At 42.0% G+C, this 12,401-nt stretch overlaps 1 protein-coding gene across 1 annotated transcript in view; it reads right to left on the bottom strand.

The window, feature by feature from the left end:
- The window catches only part of LOC111272696 (gamma-aminobutyric acid receptor subunit beta), a gene marked incomplete at its 5' end in the record, with an annotated part of 36,806 nt that extends 27,610 nt beyond the window's left edge, over positions 1–9,196 (bottom strand). The window contains 2 exon segments of the mRNA XM_022854276.2: positions 1,468–1,550; positions 8,970–9,196. Of these exon segments, the coding sequence (XP_022710011.1) occupies positions 1,468–1,550; positions 8,970–9,196 (310 nt within the window).
- Between the last annotated feature and the right edge of the window lie 3,205 nt (positions 9,197–12,401).

A 12,401-nucleotide genomic window follows, 5' to 3' on the forward strand; every position in this document is an offset into this window, starting at 1 on the left:
CGATTTCTAACTGCAAACTTCCGTGTGTGTACAGCTTGTGATGCGGTATTACGATTAATCATGATTTCATTCAATTGACGTCTGTCCTCGGCTTTTCTGCGCAATCTTTACTTCTCAGTTAAGACAACCTTTCACAGCCTAATGACGATTTACGCGACGGAAAATTCCCTCGTTATCCGCCTTGTCCTCTTCACTGAAGGTGAGTTCACAGTGCGGCCTTCAACGGACACCACTTCAATGACACATCTATGTCAATCGTTATGCAGCTGCCTAACTGAACATTACCAGTCGCTATAGTCCTTACCCCACTGTCCCTGCCTGTAGTTCACTATCGTAAAGTCACATGGATCCTGAAGGTTACCGACTTGTGCAGTCCATGCCAGCTATAGGCGGCTAGTGAAGTGGAAAAGGGTAGAGTTGTCAAAAGGTAAGCTCGTTGTAGTAGTAATAATAATAATAATGTGATTGACGATCGAACACAGCGCATTAAACGTGTGCGCGACTTGATCAATCGTATACGACCCGCTAGAACTAACCGGTAGGTTGCGGTAAAACGTCTACTTTGGCCCGATGGATATATGGCCCTATCCGATTGATAATCGCCAAGGGCGAAAGTATTCTCCGCTTGTACGTGTAACTAAGTCTGCGCTATATGGAGCTCATTGAATAAACCAAAATTAGACATCTCCCCAAAAAAGGACAATAGGAGGTATTACGTCCATGTTTTATTTCAAACGAGTGTTGGGTCATTAATGCGATACATAATTATTCGTCATAGGTTTATTGGTTATGCAAATATCCGATAAATTGTGGGGCATTCTTAAACGATTTAGTTGTATTGTACGAAGGTCAGATACAGAGCTGACAAAATTAAGCTACGCTCAGACTTCATTGAATGGGATGGCTTAACGCAAGATTTCTCTTTAAGAAGTTGAAAACACAAGGAAGCTTGCTCGAACCTGAAGTGCGCTATGTAAGAAAATTAAAAAAGAGAACAAGACGTATAGACAAAGTATGACATCAAGGTCATATGACTAACCTTGATAACAATGAGTATGATACTAGCCTTATGAGATAAATACGTCATAAAACGTCATTGTTAGGTAAACGATGCAGGCATTATTGGTATTGGCAGATTGGTATTGTTAAATATCTATTTCATCTATTTCCATAAGTCAAAACTGGATATTTCTCTTCCTCCAGAGAATTTTGAACTTCAGTGCCGCTCTTCTGATCAAGAGCAGATATTTCAAATGTAGTAGTGGCTTGACCAGTAACGTATAGTAATTTCATTCAAGACTCAATTCTCAACGGTTTCTTCTTTCGGAGTTGTTCAGAACAACCTACGACACCGTGACTTGGCTGTTGTATAAATGTTTCAGTAGAAGAAAAAAATAGTCCACTGTACTAAATAAGATAAATTTATATTCTGTAAGTACGACGTGGCTTCTACCGTAGAATACTTACAGGATTCAATTTCGATAGTACACGATTGTCGGTCCATCGGAAAGTAGCGTAAATCCATGGGACAGCTAGCCGTAACGGTTAATCTGAAACATCGTACAAAAATTGATTTAAATATAGATGCATATTACCAAGTACCAGATGTAAAATTCAGGAACTCCCACGAAGCAGAAGGCCGAACGAGACTGCTGAACCGCTTCGAGTATGAGAGAATTACTATGAAAGATGCTGATTTTAAAGAACACAGTCCGAACATTGTCCTTGCCTAATGGAATAGAGTAGAATTAGCTTTTCTCTTCAGGCAGCTATTGGGCATACATTAAAACGTCTTCTAAAATCGAATATAAATGAAAATAGTAGGAAAAATATATCGAGCTTTGTAATATGCGACAGAATTGAAGGGCTGATTGATTAGTGCGTTTTTGCAGTTACTGGAATGGGGCAGATTTTGCCCTTCACTAAGCCCATTCTCGAAAAACTGAACCTGTTTTTCTCTCCTTTGATAAAATATTAAATTGGATAAAAAGTTCCGCTCAAGACAACGGAGCTAGCGTCGGATCGGCTAATTGTATATAGCGAAACCCATGATGCCTTCGTGATAGCTTAGTGGGTAACGTATTTTTTTTGGTAAGCTTGAAGACACGAGGAGGTGTAGGGTCAAATACGGGTACTTCGTTTCGTGCTGAGAGCCAGTCATCTAATGGAATGCCTAGTAGCGGTGCTAAATGTAAAATTCAAAACAAATACGTTTAACTAAAGCCAGGATTATCGCTTTGACTGTCAGGTATGTGTCCCGTTGCGTTTCATTAATCTCTGCTCGTTAAAAGCAGTGATTCGGTGCATTCAGTCATTGAGCTTAAAAAGATGCATAGCCCAGCATTGTCTTCTCCAATGGAAAAGGTTCTGCCGAAACGGGTAAAAAGTTTGAGCGGTCCAAGGCGAACGTGCAGGTGGCGTTAGCACCTGTCACTTCTAATGGCTTCAAAACCAATGGTTTCAACTTGGACGGCAGATCACACTCTGGACGGCCACATGGAGCGAACGATGACGAACCGTGAGCATCCTTAAGCCAAATGTGAGCCATTCGATCCAAGAGTTCTCTGCACAGCTGGGGATAGCCAAGGTGCCCGTTGTCAATCGCCTGCTTGCATGCACTAGGAAAGGTCGAAAAAGAAAGGAAGTAGGCCTCCACAAACTGAGTGAAAATTCCAAAAAAAAAACTGTCTGATAATATGACTTCCGTTGCTTGCGCGACAGAAAAGGCCGTTTCGATACGAGATCACTACGGGCGAGAATAAAATGTAACAATCTCCTAAACGCAAACCCAGAATGTCTAAACCTCTTCAGTCCGATGCCACGAAAAAATATGTATTGTCAAAAACTGCACCTCTACGTATGGTGAGATGCGGAAAGCGTTATACTATGAGCTAGCAAACTCCATAGTTGAACCACATGAAACGGACACGTAAATCAACCTAGTTGTCTGAGCCGCAAAATTGAGTGATCAAGGGCGATGCAAAGTAGTATTACTGCATACTTACGTTATACCGGACGTTAATAGGCCTCTGTCCTACTCGGACATCGTTTCATCTGACAATCACTTGTAAATGCAGCATAGCCAGGAAGGCAAACACTTTAGGACAAAGGTCGCAGTCCACAGTCGGGTTACATAAATAAATTACTTTCAAGAATGAAACCTTGTTACTTGGCAAGATACGTTAGCTATTGAAAGGATGCGCGAAAATCGTAGGAAACAATAGATACTAGATTGAATTTGACTAAGATATGTTCAAAGATTGCAGTTAATGAACGTGGCTAAAAAACAACTGTTGGTATTTGTGTTCAGCCCAATAGGTAACACTTTCGGCTGCTGCAATAAGAAATGTTTGCAAAATCAAAAGAAAATCATGGGTTTTGCGACATGTCTAAACGGTATTTTCAAGATGGCATTTTCCGCAGGAGGCATCGTTCGAGATGAAAACGTCGCCGTGTCTCTTCGAAGAAAATGCAAGCTCCACCCTTCGGTTCGTTAGAGAAGCGTTTTTTTGAATGTTTCTGCTGCGTTTTCTGCAATGCAGAACTAACGCACTGTATACCGGCCAATAGTTCGCCCCACATACAATATCTTACAACCAAACTACACTACGCCAATAGTCCATTAGCTACCGTAAACAACATGGTAATGTACTGAATTGCCTTTTTTTGCTCTCATTCCATTTTGCCGTCTGCTCCTATTGGATCTGGTTCTAGCAATAGAAGCGGTAGGTTACCCACTATCGCCTTTCGCATTCTGGGTTTTGTGAGTCTTTTCGATTCGGCATTGCCTCTTTGCCCCCTCCACGTTGTTCTCATTGCCTGCGGCGTCCCGCTCTCCCAGCGGGAAATCGCAAAGAGAACTAGCCGGATACTAGTTATGGTTCGTCTTTCACCGCTGTATGTTGTAACTATGCGACTGGGGTCGATCAGCTACTCAATGAGCTCGTTGTTGTTGCTTTTGTTGCTAAGTCGGCCTGCTATGCGGGCCTTAGCGGGGTCTGGTAGTAACACGGCCCGACTACGTGGCTAGCGGATTACAATCCACTCAGACCGTAGGCTTTTAAAGCAAGGACTCACTATTCGTTGTATAACGCCTGTTGCATTCGGCTGCCACGGCGGCAAAAGCAATGACAATGTTTCTCTTTTGACAGCGACAACAAGAGTTTTGTACGACGACTCCATGAGTCATCCAATGGACAAGCTAGCCCTCTCGTATGCTTCCTGGCTGGTTGCTCACCCACCCGTCTGCCCCCAAAGCTGAGCACCAATATCAGCGCTTTTGCGTCCCAAGAAGGTTGTTCTGTTTCTGACACACGTCGTATTGACGTGAACGAACACGGGATATAGCATGCGGCGTTCTTACACATTGGGATACACAAGCCCCTTGCCCAGTCCAATAACCAATGGCGGTACGTATCGAGATACCAGCGTGGATATGATATCGTGAACAGAAGCTACAAAGTTATCTACTGGCCAAGTAAAAAAAACACTAAAGGAAAGATATTTTAAGTGTTACTTGCAAACTGGGTTTGGTCAATATCCTTGTCCTTAACCCAGACGTAGCAATAGAACTGCTGAATACAACAATAGGACGAATGCCGAATGAGAAGTAGTAGTGACATAGATGACCTAGACTAGCCATCGCTAGTATCAGGTACCTGCACCTTCAAACTGCCAAGCAGCTGGCGAGAATCTGCTGCAGCTGAAAGCGGCTTCAAACCTACTAGGGCTGATTACTACAAGTTTGTTGTTAACACTAAGACCTCCCCACGAGCAAGACCGAGATGTTTCCTACTGTAGGCTGTACAAATAGAGCTAGAAAAAAACTAGTCTAGCACTGTCACCACAAATATGCCCAAACAAATTAACGGGATATAGTAGTTCCTTCAATAGCCGCATTTCGTTCTTATGGCGCTGTCGGTCGTGTGCGAGCAATACTGCTTTGACGTACACTCATCACCATATCCGGCTACGGTGTATATGTTACAAGTTCGCCTTGTTGGTGTTCCTATCATTGACAGCGACACAACCCAATGTAAAAGTTTCGCTGGCGCTCGTACCGCAGTATGGTCATATCTGGTCACTGAGCGGTCGGTCACCTGCGCAGTAGGTAGTCATGTCGTAGGGGAAAAATGAAGCTAAATAAAAAAGAAATAAGGTGTATCGAGGTTAGATATTTCTATGCTGGTCATGTTATGGATATAATAGCTATAAGATCGTCGATAACGTCAAAAAACATTACGATATGAAACGCCTTGGGCACGATATCCAAAAAATGAAGTGGTAAAAAGCTTTTAGGAAATTTATAGCAAATGCTGTGAAAAGTAGCAAGTGACTTTGTTGAAAAAGATGTCTCTAATTAAAAAAAAATAGGAAGTGTGGTCTAAGGAGGTATAATCATGAACATTTGATCATCGCTAATACGAATTTCAGCGCTGGTAAATGATCACCATAGCATGCTCTTGCCATGCCATTGCACTATACGTTGACCAAAAACCCAGATAGGTCTAAGACCTCTAGGCAAACAGTTATTAACTAATGAAAAGAAACATGTAATATATTGTCCCACGTCGTTGCTGACACTCCGCTATGTAGGTCCGCTCTTAGCGGGTTCTGGTAGAAAAGTAAAGTGGGTCAAGTTATGCCATGGGCCCCCTCCTGGATGACACCTGTAATAACACCGCACAAATTGACCCTTGGAAAATCTGTAATAGCGCGTCACATAGGAAAAATGTGTATTTGCGCAATGTCGTTGTGCAATATTTTTCTATGTTTTATTAAAAACCATAGAAAGGAAGATGCCTGCGAAGTGTCATCGTAGAAAAACCTTTCTACATATTTATGTGATATTTGCTTAATATCTCACATTCAAAAAGCGTGTCGATCGTGCTAACCCATATGAACAGCCTTTAAACGGGAACATGCTTGAGATATGGAATAAGGCTCATCCAAGTCTGGGTTGTGATTTCAATAGTTACGCGCAGATTTCTGATGGGGGCTATTAAAAACGAATGCCGCTAAAAATACGTTTCGATAAAACGCTTTTAAAGTTCGTTTAAAAAAACCCACAGTATTTACACAAACGTCGAAGTACGTCCGTTAATCTTTTCTTCTGCTCCCCATCATGATGAGGCCATAAATTAGGGTAACTAGGGGCAACTCCTTCGAGGATGATAGCAGTTTCTCCATAAGCGTTCTTTCGAATCACATTTTCACACCTTGCGAAGTATACTGAATTAATTTATTAACGAACTATCGAAAAAAAAAAAAAGTAGAACTGACAATTCCACAAGAAATATCGGCTTGTCACATCGTGATCACAACGTGAATCACAAAAAGGACCTCGTCTCACGTCGACTTGTTTCTTCGTTATGCAAATTCACAGTATTTGGGGTTCAAAATATCTCTACCACCATTTCAAATAAGGGTTACACAATAAACGCGACTTTGAATATGTCTCGTTCCAGACTTTTGGCTTTCCTCTCCTCTTCTGTCGCAACGTTTTTCTCCACTATTGACGGTCGTTTTTCTTTTATCGCTGTTTCCTGCACTGCCCCACAAAAATATAGACTTTCATAGTCACACGATACGTGACTGAACAATGCAGCCCTACGTCAGCTCTGCCACGCAGTGGGGTTCTCAGTAAGAATGCGTTAATCTGCCAACGATCTGGATGCGCACCTGGTAAAAGACGTGCAAAACGCAGAACGGCTCGACTGTGGTCGTACCATTGTTATCGCGATCAGCCTGGAGATTCGTTCGCTCCGGGGCGAAGTCGGCTCCCGTTCAGTGTTTTGCTGCCATTGGTAGTGGAACACGATGACGGCCGCCCCGAGGCGAAGGAAACCAGGGGCAGAAGAGGAAAAGGAGCTAGAATCCAATCGGAGGATGGGTCCCCAACGATTCGATGCGTCCAAGAGTGAAAGTGCAGCACCGCGTGAGAAGCTCTATTCAGTGGTTAGCGGAAACGGCAAGTCTCTTGTAAAAGAAAGCATTTCCGGTTTTAGAGAGCAGCGGTGACGGTGATGGCCAACTCGCGCTGCGCGAAACGCTGAAGAAACGATCAATGACAAAAATTCGAGTAGGAACCAATACAAAGCAATAAAGTATACGTTCTATTGCTACAAGGATATGCATGGCAGGTTATCAGAGTCGTCAGTAATCGTAACCGGCGAATGCGGCGGGGGGGCAACGAGAATCTGTGGGGCAATTGTTTTCAAACGTGTCGTCCAGAATGCTGAAAATGCAGAAAATCCTATTTTTCCAGCTGTATGGGTTGTATATCTTAGATCAATTTATGCACCGATAGCAGTTCCAGGATGGCCGTTCTGGTCGAACAGGAAAGCTCCTCGCTTGAGTTGCGTCCTAAAGGACATAAAAACTGTTATTCTTACTGAAGTCATAAAGCAATTCGCCCGAACGAGTATAGTTTGGTTTTAAAATGATCCGAAATTTCGATATTGATTTACTTGTCATAGTGAACATTACTAAAAATATCCGAAAGATTCATTCGATGACAAGGTTGACAAGAGCTGCAATTGCCTGCTGTGGCTCCGGGGCAATGGATAAGTCGGACTTTTAATCGTGAGCTTGTAAGCTATGTGCTGAATAAAATTTAATAATTTGAAGAAATTCCTTTTAAGTGTTCAGCAGAGACTCACGGTATAGATTATACTATAAGTGACTAACTAGAAAAGCATCAAAACATACCCACGTTAAACTATTTTTTTAAATTTAGCGTGCGCTTTTTCACCCCTAATACAGTTAGCATTGGTTACCGGTGTGTCATCCTCGAAACTTCAGGCCTCGCCAAAAATAACTATACGGATTATTGTTTTCGTAAATAACCAGATTTCTTCTACTTTTTATAGAGTTATAAGGTGTTAGAAAGAAATGCTATTTCTGGAAGAAGTGCTAGTTAAATGGAATTAAGCACAGCCCCTTTTTCGATGGGTGCTAAGGTATATCAGTTGGCTGCATATGCGTGTGAGGCGAGATGCCATACCAGAGACACTTATTTCCCGCTTCAGTCCTCTGAGTCGTTTAAGAGATAGCAGAACCATGCCTTTGAGGGTTTTTGTACAAGCGCTACAGAATCCGATCGTAGTGCTCCTAAAACCAATCAGATTCTTCGAGTTCCTACACTTTGCTGGCGCTTCCGGCTCCGATGGATTCGAAGTCTCAAGTGTGACGTACGTTCAAATTAAGCTAAGTGTCAGTATCTGCGCGTACGGGTGTCTTTTACGCATAGAATGAAGTAGATTTAATCTAAACGAAGTGACAGCCATAATCAAGCAAAACGGCGATTGCAAGGTAGGCAACTGCCTACTTGGCCGCTAACGGTTTCTATTCATTATAAACAATATTCACATGACAACTTTATCACAAGTTGCTCCTTCTGTACTTGTTACATATATTGATTACGTGAAAATACGTAACGCGTCAAGGATTATCCGGTGCCGATTGGGGCGCACTGTCATATTGCTATTGCTAAGATTTTCAAATAACGGATTACGTTTGCAATAGAAAAGCGCTCTGTCGATGATACTCTACACTGTTTCCTAAGGCAATATGTTGATCTAGATGCAAAAAGGTATAGCAGGATATCGATGACTACTTTGGAACTAAATTCAAGCGTCTCTCGTTCTGTTGAAAAGTGTTACTCCAAATCACAGTTTCACAAATTATGATAGAAAAAACGTCTAAACTATCAACAACATATACGTGTGCGTTCCTTCTCCTGTTTAGATTATTTGCAGCGAGGCAATAACGCTAACGTCTTGCTTTTGTTTGAAAGGCTTGTTTGATCATTCGTTATTGGTTATCACGTCGTTTGTCTATCGCAATGAAAATTCAGGACTATTGACGTGTCTGTTGCTTGGCTGTGAAGGCATATCTTGTTAGTTATAGTTGTGACGCCGACAATCGCCCGCCAGCTTACGTGAAGATTACGTTGCTTTATCACGTACCTAATGCTTCTAAGCACATCGCCGTTGTGCGAGATGCGAAGGAAGGTATTGGGCGTGGTTGCTGTATGGAAGTAAGCGCTTTTCTCGTTGGCAAAGAACGTGTCGGGCACCCAGATCTTTTCCGCCACCTCAGCACCGACCGTCATTGACTCGAGGGCCGGCAGCGCGCCAAACGACAGTCGTTCGTCTCGCCATCGCTGTCGGAAGTAGAAATCTGACGTGAAATCCTGCAAACAACAAGTGTATAGAACGGTGACGATTAGTCGCTTGTTACTGCGATACAAAGCCCTCACAACATACTGTCGTCTGCTATGGTTTAGGGTTCAGCGGAAGGCTCTTTCGCGGCGAATCGAAAAGAAACGATCAGAATTGATGACGCTCTCGAAAATCCGTGCTAAGATCCTTGAGGCATACGAAATAATCGGAAACGTCAGATATATGTCAGTTGCACCTTCGTCACTAGCGATACTCACTCGTATCTAAGCTTTCGCTAGCATGGAGTTACGGTCGTAAACTATGATAATCAATAAGCCCTTGTTAGACTATCTATTTAGCTAAGTAATACGAAAGTGTCACACAGCTTGATTCATTGCATCAGCCCATCTACGTATCGCTCTACCACGAACTTCGGTAGCAGATCGGAAGCCAGACGATGCAATTGTCTGGGTTGAATTGAACAGTACAAACGTAGCAGCGTGCACACAATCGTTTCTGCGTGGATACCAATTCCAAGCCACAATGACACTATACGTAGAAGCGGTCAAATTTTCTGCGGCCATTCAATGTACGTTATGACAAACGAAATGTTAACGTCACAGTTGTTGCCAATGGTCCAGAGGAAGAAGAAGCATTAGGAGAAGTACCAACGACTAACTTTTTTTTTCCTGTTCCAACGTGGTGATCTGTCTGTTCGTTCTCTCGATCAAGGAGAGCCAGTGTTTGTGCCCCGTTCACCGTATTTGAGTTTTAGCGATCCAAGTACGAGCTGTCGATATTGCAAATTAGCAACAAAATGTCGTTGTTATCGAACGGATCGTTGATTGCCCGTCGAGTCGTACGTCCGATGTTAGCGGCCCACGTATCAGCATTCAATCTGGGTCTAAGCGAGACATCTTTACGCAGAATGATAAAGCGGCTGAATAGACGACTGAGAAGACGGTGGTGACGGTATACACGTTGGCGAAACCGTTTAGAGTGGGGTAGTTCATTTAGTACGGCCAAGTATGAAAAGGGGATAGATAACAATACGGCGTTATTTTTGATCGTGTGCATTGTATCGTTGTAATTATATAGTAAAGCAGAGAAAAGAGTGTGATTCGAAATGCGAAATTTTCCTATTTGGTAAACTCACCTGGGTCTGTAAAAGCTGACTGTACGCATGTTGCATCTGTACACGATCTTTTGGAACGTCTGCGCGTTTGAGTCTAAATGCTACGTTTAGGTATTAGACTAGCTTTCTGTTGCTAACGGATCGACTACCGCCGATTACTTGGTCAATAAGAGTCACTTTTATCACTCTGATTTTAAGAATCACTCTGTAGTAGTTGCAAAATGGCAATTTTCGAAATAGGACGGAATACATTTCTAGTTAAAACCAACAAAATCTGGGTCTGCTGATTTTGTCGCCTACCCGATTAGACTGGGTTTTGTACGTAAACGTTCACTGAGAACGTAGCCAACTTTTCTGGCAAGCTTCAAGTCGTCTTGACCCCCTTGTTTAAGCATTCAAAACGAGTGTCGTGCGTGCTGGTCCCTCTTTTCAAACGTTTTTTATGGGTCTCAAATGTGTTGACTTCGACAACAAAAAAACTTACCAATTTCACTTAAATGCTGTTTTAAAAAGACATGTTTTAGCATAGGTGAATGTTAAGAGTAGGCGACCAAGTTCAGAGTTGTGCTAATTCTGAAAAGTGCGCTTCATCTAGAGTCGCCCTGAAAAACGTCAAAATCCATTTTCGTTTTGGAAAACTTATCCAGCAATAACAAATCTCATTAACATTAACAAGCATTTAAATCACAAATAATGTATTCTATAGTAAGCGTACCATAGTAAAGTCTATCATGCACCAAACAACAAATAGTCGAGAATACGCCTCGTTGAATATAATGTGTTTGTTTGCATTGAACAAACGTTCCAATTAGTCCTTGTGGTGGGTAGCGTTTTCAGCTAAACTTAAGAAACATGTGGTGGTCTGGGTCGAATCCAAGCGTGGACGTTTTGTGCTGAGGACCAGTCTGATGCAGTCTGATGGAGGACCTAACGGGGGTTCCGAACGTAAAACTTGAAACATTTCAGACGTTCCAAATGGGTTAACCTATTAAGACACAGAATAAAACTGAAGGTTTGATTTTCCCTCCCCCAGTGTATCTTGTACAACTAGACTTCTGAATTAAATGTGGTGAGAGCTTTTGAACGAGGCTTGGCCCAGAATCTTTCTTTTTGCTTGTGCACTAATCGGTTAGCTACTTAAGTAGAGAGTTACTCTGCAGAGCGATCTACGCCAGTCAGTAAAGCGTCGTCTTTTTACGTATCAGTGAGTATTAGCCATGCCCATCGGCATCGTTGGTGCTCCAATTACCGACGTTATTGTTAACGGAGACAGTAATGTCGGCCGTGGCTAACTTTGCCGTTAATGATGATGGCGCCTCCAGGGCGGTATAGTTAGAAATCAGACAAGAGATTAGGCAAAAAAACGTTAATTAAATGAAAACCAGAGGGAGCTGACAAGAGGTCAATGGTAATAGCTGAGGAAGAACGAACAACGATCGAGGAAACAAAGATTGACAATGACTGCATTAATTAGCTCATTTGGTACCAGCCGTTAAGGTCTTTTAATAAATAGTCATATATACACGTTTGAATACTTGTTTGAAGAAAGGCTGTAAAAAGATGATAAACCATTTCAAAATATAAAACAGCAAATTTTGTACTAGGTTAAAGTTCAGATGGATATCGATGTTCTTGTCTTAATTAGTAATTTTACTCAATAAAGGAGAATCAATAAGAAAGAGTCCGAAGTTGATGGCGACCCGCAATTAAATTGGGCATGATTTATACAAACTGATGTCGGAAAGATGTTTTTCGTACGATAATTTTATGGCTGGGAGTTCTTAATTCATATTTCAATGTCAAGGGTCGCCATTTACTAAAGTTCAGAACTTCGGTAATTTATGCTATTGATTTAGCGATGGCTATTGGAGACGAATAGTGGATTTAATGACTGGACGTTGATGGCTCACTGTTGAGTTAAAACGAAGTGTCTTCTATATGAAGGAATGCCTCGCCATTTTTGATTCTTTGAACGTATAAATTGCCTGCACTCAAAAGGCTTAATGCGTTAACATTAATATATTATTGTTTACGTTAACGTACTTTGAGGTAGCCTAAAAAGTCATATATAGTTTTTTTCGGTGTCCTCTCCCATATATATA

Source organism: Varroa jacobsoni, unplaced genomic scaffold, assembly GCF_002532875.2.
Source record: "Varroa jacobsoni isolate VJ856 unplaced genomic scaffold, vjacob_1.0 contig03020, whole genome shotgun sequence".
Lineage (NCBI taxonomy): Eukaryota > Metazoa > Arthropoda > Arachnida > Mesostigmata > Varroidae > Varroa > Varroa jacobsoni.